The 26119-nt window shown below is 35.3% G+C and overlaps 1 protein-coding gene across 3 annotated transcripts in view; it reads right to left on the reverse strand.

The window, feature by feature from the left end:
- The window catches only part of PROS1 (protein S), a 63061-nt gene that overhangs the window by 8545 nt on the left and 28397 nt on the right, over window positions 1-26119 (reverse strand). For 2 of the 3 annotated variants that reach the window (XM_036097324.2, XM_078060870.1), the window contains 9 exons: window positions 25691-25777; window positions 22646-22768; window positions 22416-22547; window positions 19356-19481; window positions 16389-16510; window positions 13391-13506; window positions 10185-10374; window positions 2408-2575; window positions 943-1111 (listed from right to left, as the gene is read on the reverse strand). In XM_036097324.2, coding sequence (XP_035953217.2) covers window positions 943-1111; window positions 2408-2575; window positions 10185-10374; window positions 13391-13506; window positions 16389-16510; window positions 19356-19481; window positions 22416-22547; window positions 22646-22768; window positions 25691-25777 — 1233 coding nt within the window. The remainder of the gene's footprint in view (window positions 1-942; window positions 1112-2407; window positions 2576-10184; window positions 10375-13390; window positions 13507-16388; window positions 16511-19355; window positions 19482-22415; window positions 22548-22645; window positions 22769-25690; window positions 25778-26119) is intronic. The other variant, XM_078060836.1, reaches the window with a different exon arrangement.

Here is a 26119-nt window from a genome sequence, read left to right on the forward strand (position 1 = left end):
TTAGAGAATGTTCCCCACACCCTGCCACCATGCTAGCAAATGTCAAGTAACAAGAGCATTCTTTTGGGGTGAAGCAAGACCATGGAGAAACACTTTCTTGAGGCATATCATAAACAGAATACCTAAAGCTAAGGATAGATCAGCTATTAAGAAAAATCCTCTGGCAAACCAATCACTACCATAAGCACAAGGTAACAATAAAGGAATTTGAAGAGTATTCAATGGAAACAAGAAAGTTTAAGCAGTTCAACTCTTGACTAGACTGATTCAACCCCTTTACAAAAGGCCTAGCAAAAGCAGAAATATGCTCATCTCCAGACATATATATTATTTACCTGCCTCTACTGTTCTACATAAGATGCTCACTTTTTAAACCAAAAATCATGCAATACCGAAGGAAACAAGGAAAAATAACACATGGTCAAGAGACAAAGCAATCAGCATGACATTGGACCTATCAGACAGGGAATTTAAAATAATTATGATTAATAAGTTGAAGGCTCAGGTAGAAAATGTAGACAACATGTATGAACAGATGGGAAATTTCAACAAAGGGTTAGACATTTTAAGAAACAATCAATTGAAATTTTAGAAATGAAGATGAATCCTTTTGAAGCATTTAATCAGTAGACTCAACACAACTGAGAAATTGGTGAACCTTAAAATAGGTTAATTGAATTCACTTGCAATTAATCAAGTTATGTGCCAATAATCTTTTTTTAAGTAATCTTTAAATAGTAACATAAGCATATTCTACTACCTTTCCCCCCAATATACTGCAAAAATTTAATAAAAAATATATAGCTATATGAATAAACCTAACACAATGCCTGGCACATAGTTAAGTATTCAATAATGTTTACTGAAGGAATTTTTGCTGTTTGTCAATGAATAAATGTAGTCATTAATGAGAAAAGAGAAGTAAAATGAGAAATCACTTACCATAATCTATGCTAAATTGAGCAACACCAGAACCAGGATAGTAGGAACCCTTCTCCACAGTGACAAGACAATGCTTACTTTGTTTTTCTTGAATAATTTCATTTATTCCTGAAGCTCCTTGATCCATCAAATTCCAGCCTCGTATACATCCATCTAGACGAGGGGTTATCTAACAAATTAAAATATAGGTCAAGGAGTACATCTTAAAAGAGCCAGACTCATACATGGCTTAATTAATTACAGATGCAGTTTTCATTTAGAGGGAAAACCCTCTCTTTGTTGATATGTTAAAATTCTTTAAATATTTTGAATATTATCTAATTTTTTAAGGTGTCCTTCAGATGGGCAGTCTTTTTCAGTTATAGTGAGTTTATGCCATCACAGACCTCCACTGGGATCCTAATGATTTTTAGCCCCTCAAGCCCTACCTGCCTCTCCTCTATCCTCCAGAAATAACTTTTCTGCTCTCAACTTCCATATATGCTTCTAGCCGTGGCCCTGGGCTGTAAGATGCTTTCTTTAACTGCATTTATATATAGGTTTGTTTTGCCATCAGACACTGAACCTCTTCAGGAACAAAAGTGTTTGCACTCTTTAGTCTCCATCAAAGCATCCAGCCAGACTCAAGACCCATAGTAGCCATTTCATAAATAGTTTTTGAAAAATTTATTTTACTTTTAAAATGTCTTGATTTATCAATTTCAAAGGAACAGATGCATTCACTCTGACATGGGTTAACTAATTCAGGTTTTATATCATACTGCAGAAATCTTTCAAAAGTTAAGGTAACTGTGAATTGCCATGAGTAAAAGATGGATATAAAATAGTAAATATTTAAGTTAAATCAGCGAGTATAATTGACAGGCCCATGACTTCAAATGAAATTTTTAAAACTCTTCAAGGACAGTGATTAGTCTCCTTCATGAGACCTATTCTACAGGTATTAGACAAACATCATATTCAGAAAATCATCTATTATATATAACTTCAATTTATGATAGGCTGAAGTTATACTCCCAGCAAAGATTTTTTTAAAAAGTTCCACCTTTATATGCTATTTTATCTCCCAAATTTAAGTCCTAAAATAGACCTAAGAAAATTCTTTGACTGGCTTCTACAAAATGTTGTATTTTTGGACTCCAATACATGTATTTATATTTGTAATTGCTGAATATGGACAGTTATCATGTTAACACTGAATTGATGCTTGAGAATTGAAAAAAAATCTACTTCCCCATGAGTAACGCTGGGGATTTAAATGGGCTCAAAAACACTACATTTATTTTCTTATTTCCTTAATATAATTTCAAGGATTGCTGTGTTATTTTTCCTTGTTCATTTCAAGTTGTCACAGTTGGTATGTTCAACAAAATAACTTCTTTGACTCTCAGAAAAACACATCTTCAAATCTATTACGGACAAGAGGAATTCATCCATGATGAATGATAGAAACTTGGATCATTACCGGTCTAATGAGGGCATTCTCCATTTTCCGAGGTAATCCTGCAAAATATACTTTAGTTTCTAGAAATCCATTTGTAGGCTTAAAAAGGCTTTCGGGTTTATTTATATTCATTACAGCTTCTTTAGCTATTTTTACACTAATACTGTGTTCTAGTTCTTCCACAGAGACCTATAATTAAAAAGACAAAAGTTATCAAACAACCAAACATCACTGCATGTCATTTGAAACGCTAAGATTGAAAAATCCTGTTATTATTCCAATAAATAATTTTTCAAAGTAATCATTTTAATGTAATTATTAATTTGTTGTAATCCATTTGAAATGTCTAATTACTATAAAGGTGGTCAAAATGTGTTTTAAAGTGATAATTCTTGATTGAAAATTAAATGAACACCATATTTTAAAGTAAAAAACACACAATATTGTTCTTTTAAATTTAAACAACCAATTATAATATACATATTTCAAATCCAGCATCATAAAATTAAGTGAGTCACTCTACAAAATCTTAGAAAACTTTTTTTTTAAAGATTATTTATTTATTTATTTGAGAGAGAGAATGAGATAGAGAGAGAGAGCATGAGGGGGGGGAGGGTCAGAGGGAGAAGCAGACTCCCCGCTGAGCAGGGATCCCGACGCGGGACTCGATCCCGGGACTCCAGGATCATGACCTGAGCCGAAGGCAGTCACCTAACCAACTGAGCCACCCAGGCGCCCATCTTAGAAAACTTTTAAGTGTTCTTATTTTGCAATTGTCTGAAAGTATACATATGGAATCAATAATGGAAATAAATTCTTAATATAAAGTGTGAGAAATCAGTACCTCCAATATTCTGTTCATGACACACAAATTATACTTTATTTCAAAATTCAAAAAGTAATTAAGGTCATAAGGAAGCACAATACATAAAATTAAATTGGGTTTTTCCAATTTTGAAAGTAGTTTTGTTTTCTTTTTGGTTTTTTTTTGTGGGTTTTTTTTTAAGATTTTATTTTTTTATTTATTTATTTGACAGAGAGAGAGAGAGAGAGAGAGCACAAGTAGGCAGAGCAGCAGGCAGAGGGAGAGGGAGAAACAGACTCCCCGCCGAGCAGAGAGCCCGATGTGGGACCCAATCCCAGAACCCCGGGATCATGACCTGAGCCGAAGGCGGTCGAATAACCGACTGAGCCACCCAGGTGCCCCAGAAAGTAGTTTTGTTTTTGTTTTTTGTTTTTTGTTTTTAAGTATGCTTCATGCCCAGCATGGGGTCCAACATGGGGCTAGAACTCATGACCCTGAGATCAAGCCCTGAACTGAGATCAAGAGTCAGACACTTAACCAACTGAGCCACCCAGGTGCCCTAAAAGTAGTTTAGGTTTTTAAAAAAGGTTGAAAGTGATGGTAAACAACAATAAAAAAAAAAAAATCCTCCCAAAAAGGTGATTCAAAGAACCACTGCTGCAGTCTCCTCATGCAAGACTGTAGCACTCAAAACGCAAACTCTTCTTTTACTAATCAATGATGGAAGCAAAAGAGTAGTCCTATTAAAGCACCACTACGGGAAGGGGAAAACTGTGCTCTAAAGTAAAATAACCTTGGTAACATTTACAGATTTAAAGTTAGTCAGTGCACTGTCCTTAATACAGCCAACCAGCATCATTTTACTTGAATGACTGTTCCCTCTTTGCAAGATGTTAAGTCAACCTCTAGAACCTCAGTCTGGCTTGCATCCGTACATTCTTACCACTCCCTCTCAGCCTCCCTTGCTGGCTCTGCCTCTTCTCTCAACGTCCATAATACTCCAGAGCTCAGCCCCCTAGACCTTTTCCCTCTAGTCATGCAAATATTTTTGAATAGGGGTCTACTGTTCCACTCTAGGGCATTTGGAAAATTTGGGGGTAGGGATGGTACTTTTAGTTGTCACAATAAGTAGGATGTATGCTGACACTGCAAGATGCTGGACACCCTGTAATATGCGGACAGTCATGCAAAATGAGTAATAAAATATTCAATATCCTGCAAATCTCCTGAACATCCCTACAGGATATTCATGTAGGGTATACTTAGGCTTATCTGAGTTTCTCTATATATGAACACAAAATATTTTTTGTACCAATTCAACACAGTCACTGAATTTTTCAAGAATAAAAGTCTTGTCAATCAAGGATATATTGATGTTTGTTTTGTTTGGATCTTTACCAAGAGTTTCTCACTATTTCGGAAAATTACTTTTACTGATGGCAATACCATCTATGCACTTAGAGTATTTGAACTGCCGATACAAAACTCCAGCATAAGTCTTCATTTACAGCTTTCACATTGTTCTACATATAGGAGCAAGCTTTGACAAATATTGTACTTGTACTTGAGCATTTATATGTTGGAATATATATTATTTTCTTATAAATGACTTTCCTTTATTTCTTTGTATAATAATTAGAGCATTATATTGGTTTCTATTAGGGATATGCAAAAGTAGCTTACATTGTTGATGCATTTCATTATAGGACAGTAAAGGAGCATTATGAATACATGGGCACTGGATGAGTTAGAGTTTAGAAACACAGATTAACAATAATCAATCTCATGGCCTTTGAGCCCCTCTTTATGCTGAATATTCAAAAGTTTTTATCTACTTTAAATTGAAGGCTGGACCTTAAAAGTATATCCAGAATCTGACCACTTCTCACCACCTCTCCACTGAGTTACTGCAATGGTCTCATGACCCCATAATCTGTCCCATTCTTACTCTCTGTTATCCAGTTTCCATAAAGCCATCATGTCCTGATATGGATTACCTTTCAAGATACATGCAAATTACATCATGTCACTTCTCACAATCATCCAAGGTCTTTCTACTTAGCATAAACTCCAAGTTCTCACTACAGTCCCTATGACCCTACCTGGTCTTGTTCCAGAACACATTTCTAACCTCATTTTCTGCCCTTTCCTCCCTCCTTTATTCCCCTGCATCTACACTGACCTTTGTGTTGTTCCTTAAATACAACAATCACATCCTCTTGCCTGATGCTCTGTACTTGCTCTTCACATGGCACAGAATCATCTTCCCCAGAGATTTCTCATGATTTGTGCCCTGGTCTCCGGTCAGATGTAATCTCATCGGAGATGGCTTTCCTGATTCCACATGCACATGCACCATCGTCACTCTCTGTTGCCTGGCCTTGCTTTTGTTTCTTCCTCCTAGCACTAACCACTATCTGACATATCCATTTGTTCATGCAATTCATGGTTCACATCTCACCCCTAGTACGCAAGCTACACAAGAACAGTGATTTTGTTTTATTCACTGTTGTAGCCTCACCATGCAAAGGAAGGAATAGCACATAAAGTGCTCAATAAATATCTTATTAAATGAATAAAATTATGATCCAAATTACAGATTTCCCACCCATATTAGAATCATACCCAAATATGAGGTATAATAATGACTTATAATAGAGCAATATTTATTTCTATGATTTGGAGCCATTTTAATTACTTAACAATTACACACATTCTATTTATCTGAATTACAAAACAATTCTACATTTTAATTGCTTACTTTTAAAGTATTTTATTTAAATTTTAAAATTATTTAAAATTAGTGAAACAACTGCTATCAAGTGAATAGTCCAGTTTATAGATTAATTTAACTTAACTTTGTCAATTAAAATGTTTACTTAAAATATGTATCTATTTGAGCTAATTTCTGTGGCTGCATAAATTTGGCTGAAACAGTACAGTTTATTAACAAGCCATCAAGATTATAAAATGGTAAAAATATTATGCAGTAATTTTTTTAATGAAAGATCTGAGGAAAAGAAATCCCATTTATATGGTGAGGATGAATATTCATAAATTGTTAAAATATCCAATTAAAAATTTTTTTAAAAGAACCAGCACCAAATTTATTACCAGATTAAAGTTTTTCTCTGACTTGCTTATTGTTCTTAAATTTTTCATGTCAAGTTGTATTCGGTTTATAAAGGGAAATTTTAATCAAAATATGGGCATATCATTAAATAACAATTTCTTTTTAACAAAGATCATAAACATAGGAGACAAAATGTGTGGAACTGAATAGCTGCCTTCTATCCAGCCCAAAATCCTGCCTTTAACCTATTATGCATGGATAATTCATTAGTAAATACTGCCTGCAACGCCAGATGTTAGCCTCACAGGCAAACATTTACCTTCTTTATATATATTCTGTATTACCTAGAATGTATCCAAGTTCTCCTTCCAACAGATAATATTTTCAATTTGTATCAATTAATCAGAAAAAATTCTGTTTGCTCTATTTTGCTGAAAAGTGATCTTAGTGATTTTTAGATAGGAGATTTGGGGACATGAGGCAATAAAATGTATTCTTCAGTACACAGGAGGAAGAGGTGTACGCATCAAGCTGTATGCATACAGATGGAGTACACGAAAGATGTGGTGGCAAAGCTACATACACTAACGAGAGCATCTGGAGAAGCCGGAGAATTTTAGTGATTGCTCTGACAGTTGCATCTGATCTTGTGCAGACATTATTCTGGTAAGAGTCCAAAATCTATGGCTGTCAAAGGATGAATAGCCCCATTTTTGGTAAACCACATCTGTGCCCAACTGTACTTTATTACTACCTGTATTTTAACGATTGCACATTACATTGCATTAATTCATAAGGCAGCACTAGCTATTAAACTGTGAGGTACTAAGTAAGCTCAAGAGCAAGGAAAATCTCTTGCCAGAGTTCTAGCACCTTGAACTTAGGAACTTAGCATTTTAAAAGTGCTCACTAAAAGCTTATGGAGTATATGAGTGCATGAGTGAGTAAATAAAGAAATGAAATAATTTAGGGGTGCCTGGGTGGCTCAGTCGTTAAGCATCTGCCTTCAGCTCAGGTCATGATCCCAGGGTCCTCGGATCGAGCCCCGCATCGGGATCCCTGCTCAGCGGGGAGCCTGCTTCTCCCTCTCCCACCCCCTCTGCTTGTGTTTTCTCTCTCACTGTGACTCTCTCTGTCAAATAAATAAAAATCTTTAAAAAAAATAAAATAAATAAAATAAAATAAAAAAAAGAAATAATTTAATGATGACCTCACATGTCTTCTCAACATGGACCTCCTGGCAGATCCCTTAGGCATAGAAAGTGTCTCTTTTGGGTACCACATTCTAAGGTGAAGCTGATCTCTCAATTATTAGCTGCTGAAAGTAGCAATGACTCTTTTGCAGAAAAGAATTCTCCCCATTATAGACTGGCAGTAATCCCTTCATGAAAAATTCCATTTTAGGCTCACTTTTAGGGATTATGTAAAAATTCTCATTTCTTTTCTTTTCTTTCTTTCTTTTTTTTTTGAGATGAAAAGGAATGTTTATTAATTGTCTAGTGACTTTTGTTCCTATTGGGTCTCATCTCTTCTTTGAAAGGAGTCTAAATAAAAACCATTGCATCTGCTTTTTTTTCCCCCTTCTTCTTCTACAAATACATCCATGGTGTCCTATATTTGCAGCTGCCTTCTTGAATCACAGGTAATTGTGTATGTGGGTTCTCATGTACAACAACGAACAAAGTCTTTGAAGAAAAAAGGGAAATTTATGCATGGGTTCTTCTTATATGCAGAGCCATGATTTTATTTACCTAGGATTTAGCAAACTACTTAAAGACATTTAGCAGTTTGTTCATCTGCCCCAATATATTCTCCAAGTATCATAGTCTCAATGACAGGTTATGCTAATTACCTAAAATTCTGAATAGATTTCATGCTCATGCTAATATAATCAAAACATGTATTTAAAAACAACTTTTTTGATACATATAGTAAAAACTATAATTTTTACATGGTGTTTTAAAATTTTGCTCTGTTTAATAGTTCCAAGAAATATATTAAGGCTGCCATGTTGAACCAACCGGTAGGATGGAAAAATACGAAACTTTCCCCTACCAAAGAACTTAGTTGTTTTCTGCTTATATACTGGGTTCCTCTATAATAACACATTTTAGGAAGGATTTCCTTGTTAAAGAATTCAGAAAATGCTACCTAAAGTTTTACATTTCAGAGTATACTCACATACAGATTCTGTTTTACTTTTTCCATAACTCATTGTCAAACTCTTGGCACCTTATCTATGTCATGACTGCTCCATGATTGCATCTTATTAAATTCTTACTACTAAAAAAGAATAACTATTATTCCTTTCCCACATGGAAGGAAGAAAATGGAAAGAAATTAACCTGTGAAGATAATGATAGGTATTCAAGTTGTATTACACAACATAAATTGATCTGACCAGAAGGAGGAGATTTTATTCCTCACTGTAAGAGTAATAAAAATAATTAGTAAATTCTCTTCTGTTTTTTTAAATGGGAATCTACCACTTAGGATTAATTTCACTTAAAATAACGCAAATACAAAGTTAAATGGGCTAAACCAAAATATTTTTCTACCTCATATAAAAATCTAGAAGAAGGCAGTCCAGGGCTGGTATGATAGTATGATTTCTTAAAGTCTCCAAGAATCCAGGCATGCTTCAGTATTCAATTGCCATAGCCAAAGTTTTATTGCTGTTATTATTATAAAGACGTTAGTTTTTTAGAGCAGTTGGGGGAAATCGGAGGGGGAGATGAACCATGAGAGACTATGGACTCTGAGAAACAAACTGAGGGTTCTAGAGGGGAGGGGGGTGGGGGGATTGGTTAGCCTGGTGATGGGTATTAAGGAGGGCACATATTGAATGGAGCATTGGGTGTTATACGCAAACAATGAATCATGGAACACTACATCAAAAACTAATGATGTAATGTATGGTGATTAACATAACATAATAAAATAAAATTAAAAAAAAGAACGGATTTTCTGGATCTAATATTTTTGGTTTGTATTTTTCTCTCTAGAACACAGAGTGCCTATTCAATATGTAGATTCAGTCTTCTTCAGTTCTGGGCATTTAAAATTATAATAATTAACATTTGTTGAGTATTTACTATGTACTTTATGCATTTATCCAACAAATATTATTAGAGATCTATTGTGTGCCTAGTGCCCCTCACTAGTGGGAATAGAGGGGCAAAAAAAAATTCAGACAAAATTTCCAACCTCACTGAACTTGCATTCTAGTCAGGGAGGATAAAAAAGAAACAGCACAACGGAGCCCGATATGGAGCTCGATCCCACAACCCTGGGATCATGACCTGAGCTGAAATCAAGAGTTGGACATTAACTGACTGAGCATGCAGGTGCCTCTCCCCTCAATTTTGCTGAGAATCTAAAAATGTTCATTTCTAAGCACTCTAATTAGTACTAGCTAGTGTATACTGTTTGTACAAGTTGATTATCTATATGCTAATATTTAAAAATTGCGTTAATTACTATATGCATTACTCTTTCTATGTGTATTTCTATGTTACTACGTGTATTTCTCTTTCATTTAAAAAATATGGGTGGCTCTTCAGTATGGCTGTCCTTGGTCAGTGGTATCTTTGCATAAGCTGTTATGCCTACTAATAATCCCTAACCTACTGGAGAGACACCACTAACAGCCACTAAAAAAGGTAAAAAGTCAAAGATAGAAAAGTCCAAGCAAATAACTGAAAACAATTTAAGTTCTAGGAAATCCTAAATATATTATGTGAGGTTATCATTTCTCAGAGGCTGTTTCAAGGATTTACAGTGTATGGGATATGCTTCATACAACATCAAATAAATCCAGCTCCATTTAGATTTGGTATCAGTATAAAAATAAGTTATTAATGATGTTAAACAAACTGTGTCAAAGTAGGGATATTCTTTGTGAAATATGCAAAACCTACCATATTCCATTGACCATCATTAATAACTTTGCCTCCAGTTGTGATTTTGGTTGTAAATTCATTCTTAAACTGAATTTCAATCCTTCCATCACGAAGTGCAATCAGGAACCAAGCTGAGCGGTCAAGAGATTCTGCATACAGGATAACACCTTCTGAATCATATGTTCGGAAATCAAATTCGGCTGAAAATCTAAATAATGGACAAAGAGAAAGCCTTAATAGAGAAAAATGGAAAGCCCAATAATTATTCTTTTTCTCTTACGCTAGCAAACAGCAGTATGTTGAAAGAGCCAACTATTTCTTTCTTTACTGGAATTAAAGAGTAGGGCAGAATTAGACTGTTCATGTGTTATCTCTGGTTCCATGTGTGTTTAAAATCAAGTTATTATATTTTCTTGCTTATTCTTGGAGTCTTTTCCCCCCTGTGAACAGATGCTTTGGTAATTTTTCATATTTTTTGGCATTTGTTTTGAAGGCCCTCTTTTAAATGCTGGAATTCATACACATGTACAAATATTAGATATATTCTATCTCTCCTGGAGCTTTTTATACACTATATAATCTGACATTTTGACATTAAGATTCCTATTTTTTTTTTTTTTTGCAGTGTCCATAAGTGATTAGTAAAAGATGTTACAATTTCATGAATGGTTTATACATCAAAAGGCCCATTTTCCCTGTAATTTCATATATGTCAGGAAGGAATCACTCACAGAGATATAGACAGCATATGGATGACTGCAAGTATAATTAAGCCTTCATGTGTGGTAAGAAAGGTAAAGTAAAAAACTTTAAAATATATCTGTTAGCTTGATTTCAAAAGCTCTCCAAAGCTCTAATTGTATAAATCACTAAAGCACATGAAAGGACAGCTTGAAAGCTGTAGTCTAGCCATGTGCTTGGGGGTATCTGAGCTCTGGCAATGACTGTTATTATTAAGACCTAGATACATGTGTAGCTGTTACAGGGGAAGAAATTTCTTAGAAATGCTGGATTAAAAAATAACATGTATTGATTAGTGCCCTAATGACACTGTAATGAGGATCGGCATTAACATTTCCAAGAAACCAGAAAACGAAAATGATTGAAAAAAGACAAACATGGAATAGAAAAAATAGTTGTATAACTATTAGTCACTTGAGTTAAGCTAAAATAAAGGTAATTTAAGCTAAAAAGTCAGGACTTCAGATAATTGCCAAGTAAGGCAAGAAAGAATCCCACAGCCTTACCTCCTAGTAATAGTAATAGGGGCACCATATACAACTTCTAACTTCAAATGGAACAAAGAAAGGCTGATAAAATAAATTTTTTAATCTTTAGAATTCCAAAGAAATATTTAAAAGTGGTCATGTGGGGTAAAGTATGTTGGACAGATAACAATGTAGTAGTAATTGACTGAATTAAGATTATTTTATTTTTTCTATTTTTCATTTTTTGCTTAGGATAAGGACCTCTATTCTCTTTCATAACCACCACATTTTGCTGATGTCAAACATGTATTATCTTGTCAAAACCCAAATCTGTGTATGCTCAGGATCTTCCAGAAGTTGATCCTATTATGGAGGTAATTTCCTTCTCTTTGCAAAATCATGCTAACCCAGTAATACAGAGTTGTGTTCTGCATCTTTCCGTCTGGAATATTTCAGCATACATTGGGGAACAATTCATTCTTTCTCTGAAGTTTTGTAGAATGAAAAAGATGAGTGAATTTGTTAACTTTAGGATAGGATAAATATTTGATCATTGGAAACAGAGCTGAAGGAATTGGCAAAAAGGAGGAGAAAAAAGCAACAAAGCACTGGCTGTTCTTTGTGTTGCTTACTTACCAAGTGGCAGTTTCTAAAAAAACTCATCAAGCTGTACATTTAAGATATGTGTATATTTCTGTATATGTATATATGCTATACTTCAATAAAAAGTTTAAACTAAATAAATAAGGAACAAATAAATAAATACTGAAAAAATTATTTGATCCAATGTTAGAGCCCAAACTGCTGTGAGTTGTCAGAACTGAATCGCCCTGAACATGCCTAAGTGTGTAATAATTAACACTTTTCTCTCTCATTCTCATTATTCTCTTAGCAAAGGAAATGTTGTCTCCAGTCTATGTCACTAGATAATAATATTTGCTCTGAGATGTTAAAAGGGAAAACCAGGTCTTGGTGGATAAGGGTATTGAAGGAGCACAATTATATCAGTGAATTTTATTTTATTTTTTTTTATTTTTTTTTTAAAGATTTTATTTATTTGACAGAGAGAGACACAGCGAGAGAGGGAACACAAGCAGGGGGAGTGGGAGAGGGAGAAGCAGGCCTCCCACGGAGCAGGGAGCCCGATGCGGGGCTCGATCCCAGGGCCCTGGGATCATGACCTGAGCAGAAGGCAGACGCTTAACCATATATCAGTGAATTTTAGAATACAGTTCAATGTTCCTTAATGATGTGATTTCTATGAATTTAATTGAATTATTTAATGAATAATCATTCATATATCTAATGAATTAAATTGTATGTATGCATGCTTATCTAATTAAAATATTTTAAAATATGGACTCTATAATCAGTCACAAATATGTTTTCTTTCCATTATTCCAACAAAATTCCAATTTCTTTTTTCTAGTTCCAACCATGTATGACTCTGAGAAAATATGGTAATTAAAGTAGAATCATGACTCCAGAATACAAACAACTATTCTTTCCATAGAGGCAACCTAACTGTAGGAATAACAGAAAAGGTACTCAGTCAACTAAAATCATGATGTGTTTTTTTAAAATACCACCTAAGCAATCTTATGAATTTTCCTTAATAATTATGAATATAACTATATTCTAAAAGCAATACTTTGAGTATTTTCTCATTACTTAGTTTTTATAACACGTATGAAGAAGAATGAAAATTTCACAAATATATTAAATCTACTTTCCCAACTTCTTAGTAAATATGTATTCACTAGAAAAGGAAGAAGGATGTATTAAGGTAAAATGATCATGGGGAAGGTCAGCCTAGAATGACCTTTAAATGATTCTAGCATGACAATTACACGTGTGAAGGGGTAAATCAACTTTAGTGTTCCCCAAATCATCTGATAATATCCCTAAATTATCTAACTGGAAATGCAATTTTATACATTTCAAACCTTTTTGGTCACTTATCTTCTGTCCTTACCTGCTTACCTCTAGAGATTATCACGGACATTGGTACCTCACCTGGTGATTTCCGGCAAACGAAATTTTAAATATAAAGCCACGCCTACAAATTGCTCTGCCAAGTAAAGTAATTCATAATTTTTGTCAAGGTTCAAGGGAAGGCACACTGGAACAGCCTGGAGAAAAGGAAAGAAAGCAAAGAAACAAAATGTATAGGTTATTACTTGCTGTTTGTGTCAGGTTAGGCATTCCTTTCTCGGATTCCTAATGGTCTTGTCAAATGTATCCTCTGTGATACGTTAATTAAATTAAGAACACCCTTGGTAATAAAGCAACATCCTTTTCTTCCTTATATAGTCCATCAGTATAACATCCCAGAACACGTGTTTTAAAAAGTCTTGCTCATTGTGTGTGGCTTATATTTTTGTCCTTACTATTTCCTTTGCAAATCTCAGCCCAAAACACACCCTTTTTCTTCCAGTAACAACACATATCTCCTTAATTAACTACAGCTCTGATGCCTTCTAAGAATTACATTGGGGAAAAAAAAATTTGTTGGAGTCAGAAATCATGGAAGAATTAGTATACCAATAAGTAGCACCTCAAACGTTCACTCATTCATTTATTAAGAAAAATTTTCTGTGGGCGCCTGGGTGGCTCAGTTGGTTAAGCGACTGCCTTCGGCTCAGGTCATGGTCCTGGAGTCCCGGGATCGAGTCCCGCATCGGGCTCCCTGCTCGGCTGGGGGTCTGCTTCTCCCTCTGACCCTCCTCCCTCTCATGCTCTCTGTCTCTCATTCTCTCTCTCTCAAATAAATAAATAAAATCTTTAAAAAAAAAAAAAAAAAAGAAAAATTTTCTGAGCAAAAATGTATAATCTAGATAATGAAGGTGAGGTAAGGAAGCTGAAGGGACTCTATTTTAGAAAGTCTCCATTTCTGCTGTTTTCTTGCTCAGCCCTATTTACTCATGTTCTGTATCTCACCTCGCATCTGTGTAAAAACCAAAGAAGCTATGTTCCCACTCCAAGGGGGAAACAAGAAAGTTAATCATTCTCTGAGTTCTGTCCTAGGCCCCAAACATCTGATAACATCTAAGAAGACCCAGATCCCAAAAATATTCTAGGACATTAGCTTCAAACAAACCTCAGCTGACACTGCCATCAACACCCCCTACCTTCGATGATTTATTAAAATAACACCTATTACTCACCTATCACTTGCCTTTGATGGGACCCTACCCTGGATTCCTGAAGGAACACATACCCTGGACCCCTTTCCAATATAAACCCCTAGCCCTAAATAACGAAGAGACTCATCCTCTTTTCCTTTCTGAGTCCCCCAGACACTCTGTCTGCTATACTCTGTCATTCACACTATTCAATACACTCCATTTTCACTTTCCCTGGCTCACATTTGATTTCTATCCTGTGGGAAGCCAAGGAACCTCTTGGCTGGTCCTGTGGGGACTCCCCTACCCCATCTCCCCAGGTCCTCAGACTCAGCCTGCCTGCATCAGAGATGCTGGAAATTCTAGATGGGATAAATATAAATTAAGATACCACGTTAGTCTCCAAGCAATTTACAGAAAAAGTGATTCAGAGTCATTAAATTTAATATCAAGTTTTTTTTTTTTTTTTTCCTAAGAGTAAAAGCAAACATTAAAACAGAAAGCTTTTTAGGGATAAGTTCTTGGGCATACATATAGGGATATTCAGGGGGGGATCTGTGTACATGGCACTGTATTAAATCAAGGTCCAGAAACAACATCTCATTTCCTCTTAGAATTTCAATAAATCTATTCCAAGGTAGATGGTGATGTGTAACTACTACAAATACTAAAATAATAAAAGATTAAATTACAAAATAGACATTCACACAGCATGGCATTCAATTAAGTACAGTTGAAGTTACTGCATATGCCAAATATCTCACCTTACCTTCCTTTACCAAGTAGGTGGCATTTATTGAATGTTACATTTTTGGACATACACAGTTTTGTCCTAGTAACAGATACGGAGGTATGTGAACACACATGATTAAATCACCGTTTAGGTGGGTTTTGTTTTGTTTTGTGTTTTTACTGTCTGCCTCCTAATCCTGTGAAAAAGAATGCAAGAGTTGGACTAAGAATCACTAACACATGACCCTTATATACAGGAAAAAAAGCTTCAGATGTTGACCTATTTATTTCAGTGAAGGAAAAACTACCCCTAACATTCAATTCTTGGGTCAATTATGAATTAAATCCAAGTAACTAAAAGCAAGTTTGAGAGATACAGGTTAACAAAATTGACCTCTCTGAATTTTGATATACTTTTAAACCCCACTAAATTCTAATCTGACAGTTATTTCCACCTGAGATTTTATGAGCACTCTTTCAAGTACTGACATGCCAAAGTGCAATCAAACTTGTCAGAGTGGGATAAGGAAAAATACACAGAGGAAAATGTTTCTGCTCAGGTTTCTAGGTAAGATTTTTTTTCTTACAAAGAGAAGTATAAACCTCACCTTTATTTAAATTTTTAAATAAACATACACATTGTACTTTGTAAATGTACAGCCCATACAGATGAGCACTTTCTGAACTATGACCCTGCAGTCGGGTTTTTTAAACCTAGTCGCTAATTATCCCCAATATTTATACCTTACATGACCGAAATTAGTAATAGGATTGTGACTCACAGCCTGCTAGACCTATAGCAATTATTATAGAACATCTGTATTTTCCTGGGGCACCTGAGTGGCTCAGTCAATTAAGCGTCCGACTCTTGATTTTGGCTCAGGTCGTGACCTCAGGGTCGTGAGATGGAGGCCCTCGTGGGGTTCCCTGCTCATTAGGGAGTCGGCTTGAGATTCTTTCCCTCTCTCTCTGTCCCTCCCGTGCTCACGCACTCTGGATCTCTCTCAAAATAAATAAGTAAGTCTTTTAAAAAAATGCATCTTTTCTTAAAAAAAGAACATCTGTATTGTCCTGACTTACCCCAGCTATGTGGAAATAAGTACACCAGTCTCCCATTTTAGAAAAGAGATGGTAAGTTTAGCATTGCAAAATGTTACCTCACAGCTCTTGTGATCTTGGGCAAGTTTGAATCCTTTTTTCCCATCACAATAACAAGAGTAACCTCCAGGGTAATTGACACAAAGTTGAGCACACATGTTCTCAGAGCATTCGTCCACATCTGGGGTAAAAGAGAACATAGATCTTAATATCTTCTAAATGTTCAATACAATAGGAGTATTCTGATTTTAGTATAAGATAATCAATGATAATAAGGGTGCCTGGGTAGCTCAGTCAGTTGAGCATCTGACTCTTTATCTCAGCTCCGATAATGATCTCGGGGTCTTGAGATCGAGCCCTGCATCAGGCACCATGCTTAGGGCTGAGTTTGCTGAGATTTTTCTCCCTCTCCTTCTGTCCCTTACCCTTCTTGTGTTCACTCGCTCTCTCTCCCAAATTAATTAAATAAATAAATAATCAGTGATACTAGATTCTTAGCAAAAGAATCTCTGTGACATGAAATCACATTTCAACACTTGGCATGGGAATTTAAATGGGTTACAAGTGTAATTTCTATTTACACAAGTGAAACAACAAATTTAATGTATAACTTTCAGTAATAAATAATAAAAATATAACAACTATACTAATTTTCCAATTTTTGAATTTGAAGGAAAAAAGACTGAGAGTCTCAAGGCAACTGTCATTTCTAACTAAATGAATTCCATTGAGACTGCCTTCCAATTGTTTGCTTTGACAAAAGAAAGTGAAGGGTAAGGAAGGGAGAGGAGAGGAGGGGAGAGGAGGAGGAGACAGGGAAGAGAAGGGAAGGGGAAAAAAATCCCTTTTAACTGAAGGTTAATATAATCAGGTATTACATAATATCAAGAACATCTGACATTCTATAATGCAGTGGTTGATAGTGACAAATTTAAGGATGTATCTTTATTTCTTATCATTTAAAAAAGAAAAATAAACCTCACTGTGCTATTACATCTCATATTGTGAAATCTATATAGCCCCATATTTTGAGAAAATCATCCTCGAAAAGTGTAAAAACATGCTTCAGCTAAAGTCTACTTCAGAGCTACATGAGATCCTTGATATTTTCAATGCATGCACCCTGCAATCTTTGAAAATTCGCAAGTACATAAATGCAAATATTAGTAGCATATAAATTCCCCCATAAAATGTCTCATAATACAACTGCAAAATTAGTGATCCCTTAGCATTAAAATAAAATTGCAGATAATTAAAGTAATATGAATACTGTACCTATGTGTCATACATACATCTTTTTAAAAAAAATCTGTCATTCATTGTATAAAACTACAATACACATGATGAAGTTGGCTAATAATAACTCTGAATATTACCATAGTAATTTCTATCTGGAGTTGTGGGAGAACAGAAATGGTGTGTGGAGGGGATATTTTTTGGTGAGTGCATAGGAGGTAAAACATCAAAATATCAACAGAAGCAGATATATTTGAAAAAAACCTATTCTAAAATTACTATTGATTTAGGCAAATTCATAGAGACAGAAATTAGATTAAAGGTTATCTCCCAAAAAGTAGATTCAGAAAGTAGATTAGAGTTTGGGGGAGGGAGGAGGGGAAATTTATTGCTTAATGGTTATAGAGTTCTGGTTGGGATGATGAAAAACTTCTGGAAACAGAGAGCAGCAATGGCTCCATAACCATGTGAAAGTAATTAATGCTACTGAATTGTACCCTTAAAAATGGTTAAAAGGGTACATCCTATACATATATACATATGTATATATATATACATATATATGTATATATATATATAGCCGTAATAGAAAATCACTATTGATTTGATTAGTTTTATTCATGATATTAAATTTATCTTGAAATGTTTAAAAATTGAAAGGAGGATATGAGATAATTTGCATATATATCTATGATAAAAAAAAATCTCCCTAATACCTCCATGCTACATGCACACCTGGCAGCACTCTTTTGGCCAAATGAGTCCAAAGGGTTCTCCCAAATCCACAGGCGCCAACAGTACTCATCAATACTTCTCAAATTTCTAGAGCTCAGTTATCATTTAATTATGATGAGATTTTTCTTTTATATGCATTTAATTATAACAGAACTATGTCATTTTCTATTTAAGAATAAATGACATATGGATACAAGCACAGAAAATTATCAAAAACTTGGTATAAAACTGAATGTTTCTTTTTTTTTTTTTTTTAAGATTTTATCTATTTGTCAGAGAGAGCACAAGCAGGGGGAGCAGCACGCAGAGAAGGCAGAGGGAGAAGCAGGCTCCCTGCTGAGCAAGGAGCCCAATGTGGGACTTGATCCCAGGACCCTGGGATCATGACCTGAGCCGAAGGCAGACGCTTAACCGACTGAGCCACCCAGGCGTCCCAAAACTGAAGGTTTCTAACCATCCATGTAACACCTATGTGATTTTTAAATTTGTCTTTCTTTGATATATGTATGTTTTTCCTTCCAGGTTGAAATTCTTTTTATCTTTGAATATTATTTAAATGATGTGAAGGTATGTTTATTTTGCTTTTATCATACATGGGAGGTCTCCGATTCATACGCAGCTTAGAGGACAAACAGAGTGCATAACTCTAAACCTAAAGACCATGTGTCTTACATACTTTTACTCTGGAAGGAGGCCAACGACTACCCAATTGGCCAAGCTGTATCATGGAGCTTGCCATCTTAGAAAATCTGATTGTGGGGACGCCTGGGTGGCTCAGTCGGTTAAGCGGCTGCCTTCGGCTCAGGTCATGATCCCAGGGTCCTGGGATCAAGTCCCACATCGGGCTCCTTGCTCGGCGGGGAGCCTGCTTCTCCCTCTGCCTGCCTCTCCCCCTGCTTGTGTTCTCTCTGACAAATAAATAAATAAAATCTTTAAAAAAAAAAAAAAGAAAGAAAATCTGATTGTGGATGTCAAACAGAACTAATGCTTCTAATCTCAAATCAAGGTTCAAGCCCACCCTCTCCACCATTAACATGATACCACCACAACTCTACCTTCACAAGACTTTAATACGGGATTGTATCTGTAGCCTTCAGCACATTCGCATTCAAAGTCTCCTGGGACGTTCTTGCACACAGCTGTGCCACAAATGTCTGGCATTATAGAGCATTCATCCACATCTATAAATGAAACCAATAAATTAAAAAAAAAAATTTCCCATACCAGAGGATACTAGCAAAGAATGCCTGATTTGTGTTTCCTGGATCTAGTTTAATATATGTAATGAGACAACAGAGTGGCCTGGGAATAACAAAATTTTAAATCTATCATCAGGTTTTAGTTTGCTAAACATGATTTCTCCATACAAACATATAGGGAATGTGATGTTTGCTATGTTCTTCATAGTTATGTAAAAGGAAAGGGCTTTTAGTTATTTTCTTATCTGCCAAGTTGTATTACACGAATAAATGGGAGAAAAGATTCACCATATTCTTAATATATATCTTAAACACATGTTTTTGAAATATGTTCTTAAGGTAGATTCACTCTGCATTATCACAAATATAAAAAATAAAAATGAGGTGGCTCATCAGTCATGTCTTCCTTTGGAAATGGACAGTAGCTCAATCAGCATACTATTACTGTTGGCTAAAGTATTCAAGAGTGATTCAAATTTAAAAAGGAATTGAGTAAGGTCTCTAAGTATTTATAAAATTCCAATACAAATTTTAGTGCTAAATTAATATCCAGAAATTTCAGATGCATTTATTATATTACATGGTAGAGTAGGAAACAAAATACTGATTGCAACTAGTCACTAGATAAAAGCATCTGTGAGAAAAACAAAACAAGTGACAGAAATAGTTCAATAGAGATGTAATTATTAGTGAACTTTTTTCATCTGTACCCTCTGGAGACAGACAAGTTCAGAATGGAAAATATATCTTGTACTCTATAAAATTGAGAGTTTAATTTTTCCACAGACTAATAACCAAAATTTCAGACATTACTCTATTTTAAAAAGCATGAACAGAAATAACTGAGTCAATTCCTATATAAGGGAATCCTCCTGTATCATGACCGTATCAGTGTCAATATCCTGGGTGTGATATTGTATGACAGTTTTGTAAAATGTTACTATTGGGGGAAACTCCACAAAGAGTACATGCGATCTCTTTCTATAATTTCTTACAACGGCATGTGAATCTCCAATTACATCAAATAAAATATTCATTTTTTTAAAAAGAGCTATAAAAGCTATATTTTAAAAGAAAGTGAAAACATATGACTAAAATTATTTGGTTTGAGGCATATTGCAGAGCACTATTTAAATCATATGAGTTCAGGTTATAGTACATTGATTTTATTACTCTACACTGACATCTAATGTCTGATGAAAAGTTTTATTCTTGCATTGTAGAATAAATTACTGTAGACAATTACTGGCAACTTGATCTCAAGCATATCCACATCTTGGCAAAGGCCCTATTGTAATAGTTGTATACATATTCTTCTATCACCTAGTTCATGGATGAAGTCTGTGTAAGTGAAGTATACAAGAAAATATTTTGTGGTCATCAGGGACATTCTTATATGTAAGAGGACTTTTTGTAATAATTTATATACATGTATATTAACTCAATGGATAAGAATTAAATACCTTTTAATTAAAAATATAAGTCACAACTTCTTTAGAAGAATAGACCACTCAAATATTTAAATGCAGAAGTATGAATGGATATTACTTGCTTATAGAATGCATATGGTATCCTGCATTATGTTGGTTTTCTATAGTGTTCTAACAGTATTGGTATTCTCAATTTCTAACCTCAAACAGACCTTGAAATAGGCAGACAAGAAAGATGTATGGTCACAAATTGGATAATGGTTTGGGAGAAATTGTTAGTTAATGCAGTTCACTTCAGAGTCATTTAACTGAACTTTAAATAATATTATAGTAAATTATACTATACTAAACACTATAGCACAGTGAGGGACAGAACATCCCTTGAATATGAATTCAATTTGGGGATTTCCCAAAGCAGATATGAATAGAGTTGAACAAGGACACTTTATGTTTTAACTTACTATATTTTTGCACCTCATAGCAAAAAGGAGAGGGACAAGTAAGGTGGGCTGGAGGGAGGAAGGAAGGAAGGAAAGAAGGAAAGGAGGGAGAGAGGCAGGGAGGAAAGGAAGAAAGGGAAAATTATTTCCATTTTCTAAAGGCAAAACTTAACTCCAGGCTGGAAAATTTCATTTTTAGTCATCCACATGTAGCACAAATATTTGAAGATTTAATTACGGCAGTTAAAACAGTCAAATAGAAAGGAAATAGGCAGAGGGGAAAAAAGTCAAAATTGGAGGGAAACATAAGGACAAAGAAAAACAAAGGAAATACACTAGTAAAATGACTTATTGAAAAGCTAAACTTTAAAAAAAAGAAAAAGAAAAGCTAAACTGACAGGGATTATTTAAGTCTGAAGAGAAAAATAGTTATGACCAATGATACATATGAGAAATGTATAAAGAGAAAGTATATGTATAAAGAGAAAGAAAACTAATTCTTCATCTTTCCCAAAACCACAACAGGAGATAAGGTGCAAGAAGATATTTGACAGGCATATCTAACCAGGAAATATGAAATACAGTGGAAGAGGTTATTAAGGATTATGATGGATTACTTTGTATGGCTGTTTATCTTATGGAATAAAGGAAATAATATTATAGTGTCTGAAAAAAATAAAAACAATGATTTTGCAAAGTCTCTAGTAAGCAAGGACTTGCACTGAAACTTCACTTTATCACCTTGTAATGAAACTCTTTATTCAAACGTGTACATGCACACACAACCACACACAGACGGTAAGAAAATAGTAAAATACTCAATAAATAATAAAATACAATAAGAAAACAATGAAAAATTCTATAAATAACAAAATAATCTATAAACATTAAACTAAAAGGCAGTCCCTTAGTATCACAAGGCTTCAAGGTGGGTAATAATGTATATTTATTACAAGCACTTATAACCAGAGAGTCCCAAGAATTTCCTGGGGAAATTCCTCTAACCGAACTTTGCTCTCACACAGTAAATGCCTTCTTGCTCTTACCTTTGCAGTCCTTTTTATTTAAAAGCATAAAAAAACCACTTTTACAGGAACAGTGGTAACTTCCAGGTGTATTATCACATATCTGGCTGCAACCTCCATTTACATTTGAGGGATCTTTGCATTCATTTATATCTAAGAAGGGAAAAATAAATTATTTTTAAAGCAATAAGCCTTTGGAGAACTTTCCAGGAGGCCAATCCAGATGAGTCAGGTGGGTTTAGTAGACATACCATATTCACACTTGTCTCCTTGCCAACCTGGTTTACAAATGCAAGTGAATCTAGCTTGACCATCTTTGCAGCTCTTATATCCATCTTCATTGCATGGCAGAGGACTACATTGGTCTGGAATGGCTGAAGGAGATAGACAGTTATTTAATTTTTACCACATGCCATGGTAAAAAAAAAGAGTTATATACCCTTTAATAGAAATCCTGTGCACGGAGCCTGTAATCAATGAAAAAAATTACAACTCCTTCCTTCAAATAATACTTTTTCATAGAAAAGTGAGTCCATTGTTTTTTCCTCTATGATCATTAGCCTTGTTTCCCAAACTCCACATATGAGTGAAACCACGTGGTATCTGTCCTTCTCTGACTGACCTACCTTGCTCAGCATAATACTCTCTAGCTCTATCTACATTGCCACAAATGGCAGGATTTCATTCTTTTTTTATTTTATTTTATTTTATTTTATTTTATTTTATTTTATTTTAAGATTTTATTTATTTGACAGAGAGAGACACAGTGAGAGAGGAAACACAAGCAGGGGGGGTGGGAGAGGGAGAAGCAGGCTTCCCTGCGGAGCAGGGAGCCCGATGTGGGGCTCGATCCCAGGACCCTGGGATCATGACCTGAGCCGAAGGCAGACGCTTAACGACTGAGCCACCCAGGCGCCCCTCATTCTTTTTTTAAAAAGAGAGAGGCAGACCCAGAGGTCAACTCTTTTTTCTTTTTCTTTTCTTTTTTTTGGTTAAAGACTTTATTTATTGTCAGAGGGACAGAGAGAGAGAGCAAGCACAAGCAAGGGGAGAGGCAGGCAGAGGGAGAAGCAGGCTCCAACACTGAGCAGGGAGCCCAATGTGGGGCTCGATCCCAGGACTCTGGGATCATGACCGGAGCCCAGGGCAGACACGGAACCAACTGAGCCACCCAGGGGTCCCAGGCCAACTCTTAACTATGGAGAATGGGCTGACGGTTGGCAGAGGGGAGGTGGGTGAGGGGACGGGTTAATGGGTGACGGAAATTGGGGGGTGCACTTGCTGTGATGAGCACCAGGTGTTGTATGTAGGTGTTGAGTCACTAGACTGTGCAACTGAAACTCATATTGCACTGTATGTTGGCTAATTGGAATTTAAATAAAAATTTTTTGAAAAAAAAGTGAGTCCATTAGACAAATCTTTGTAATTATTTTGCGAAAGGGAACTACTTTTATATTTGCAAATATATACAACTATACAATATATACAGTATATATTTACAACTGTAATTTGCTATTTTCATATAAATTGCCTTATTCGATCCTTAAAACAATTCAAATGTGGTAGGCAGAACAAATAAAACTACTCAGTATCAATACAAAAAAGAATTTGGGACTTCTAATTTGGGCTAAGATGAAGTAACACCAACTAGATTTATCTTCCTGCCTTAAATAAATACAACTCTGCTCAAAATACATAAAACAATGGTTTCCAGACACTGGGCAATAGGTAGCAGAGTACTGGTGATTCCTAGGGGAAGGCCATTTTGTTCATAAAATGTTACAGCACTTCATCACCATCTTTAATGATATGCCCATTTGTGTATTTATGGTTTCTCTCCCCTCATTAGACACAGCAATGGTCCCTTGGTTCCTGCACATTTCCACCTGTTTCTCAAGCCTTCCTAGTTAACTCTGCAAGTTCCTTCTAACACAGTCCCTTTTGCTTAAAGTAGCCTAAGGAAGTTTTTGTTACATGTTAAAAAAAAAAAACAAAAGTTTTAAACCTAACCAAACCCTAATTACCAGATTTTCAACAAATTTCAAGTCCTCATAAAATCAAGTTTTTTGAAAAGTGCTAATAAATTAGGTATTAGTTAAAATTCTAGAAGACAAGCTAATCAGCAAATTATCAAATTATTTTCATATCCGGAACACCTGGGTGGCTCAGTGGGGTAAGCGTCTGCCTTTGGCTCCGGTCATGATCCCAGGGTCCTGGGATCGAGCCCCACATCAGGCTCCTTGCTCAGAGGGAAGCCTGCTTCTCCCTCTGCCTGCCGCTCCCCCTGCTTGTGTGCACTCGTTCCCTCTATCTCTCTGACAAATAAATAAGTAAAATCTTTAAAAAAATTATTTTCATATCCTCTGGTAAATTAAAAAATAAAGTATGGATTAAATATACATGTTCAGGCAAACTGTTTTACTTGCGTAATTACAACCAACTGAAAATTAGAAAAAATTCAGATAAATGAATATTTAGATAATGCCAGTGCCACACGTAAAACATTCACTAGGTGAACCTCCCAATTTACACATTGCCATTTCACCTTTTTGTCTTTGACTCTCAGCTGGGAAATTGGGAAATTAGAGACAAATAATCTACCAGAGTTATCAGTAGGCCCTATATGAACTTCAGAGGGAGAAGGCTAATTTGATATTCTAACATTTTTCACATTTATATGATTGATGCCAAAAATTAGAAGAATAAACATGGCTCCACTTTGACCTATTAATCAACTGTATACATGGTTATGCAACAACATCTAAAATAAAGCTGTGGGCGGGCGCCTGGGTGGCTCAGTTGGTTAAGCGACTGCCTTCGGCTCAGGTCATGATCCTGGAGTCCCTGGATCGAGTCCCGCATCGGGCTCCCTGCTCGGCAGGGAGTCTGCTTCTCCCTCTGACCCTCCCCCCTCTCATGTGCTCTCTCTCATTCTCTGTCTCTCAAATAAATAAATAAAATCTTCAAAGATAAATAAATAAATGAATAAAATAAAATAAAATAAAGCTGTGGGGAATAAAATTCTGAAGTCAAGGACCTAAAGCTTAGTAAACAAGGAACACTGTTCAACTTAAACATTAGGTGGAATATTTATTTTGAGTAAAAGAGCAGCATTTACATTTGAAAAAAAAAGCTTTCAAATGATTTGAGAATATCTCCTTGCTAGGCACACAACTCCTATAGGGCTCATTTGTTGATTTTAAACATTAGTTATGTTTACATAGTGTATTTTATTTACTCGCAGGTTTTTAGTTTGTTTGGTTTTGTTTTTTTCAATGGATGATAGAGGTGTTTACCAGTGACACAGCTCCTGAGATCAGGGTGAGCATCAGTGGACTGACGTGCAGCAGTGAACAATCCAGCTCGGAAAGAGCCAAGACAACCTGTAAGTACAAACAAATGTAATCTTTTTAGAGTAGATACACTTACTTCATCCGAAATCATGGTGGAGGTAGAAATTATCCAAAGTGATAGAATATTTATCTTCCTGTGGATTGACAGGATTCGGCATTCAAAACATCATCCCTAAATATTTCCATCCACATTTTTGAAAAATTAAAAATTCTACACGCAAGATTACAATAAATACAGAATCATGAAAAACAGGTTTGTGGAAGCTTCTTTTGGAGAAGAACCTTAAAGAAGTGAAAAAGATCTTAGATTAACAGAAAAATTTATTGGCAAATAAATCTATACTCTTAACTCTGCAGCAGAGACCTAGAGTT

The sequence above is a fragment of the Halichoerus grypus genome, chromosome 1, assembly GCF_964656455.1.
Source record: "Halichoerus grypus chromosome 1, mHalGry1.hap1.1, whole genome shotgun sequence".
Classification (NCBI taxonomy): domain Eukaryota; kingdom Metazoa; phylum Chordata; class Mammalia; order Carnivora; family Phocidae; genus Halichoerus; species Halichoerus grypus.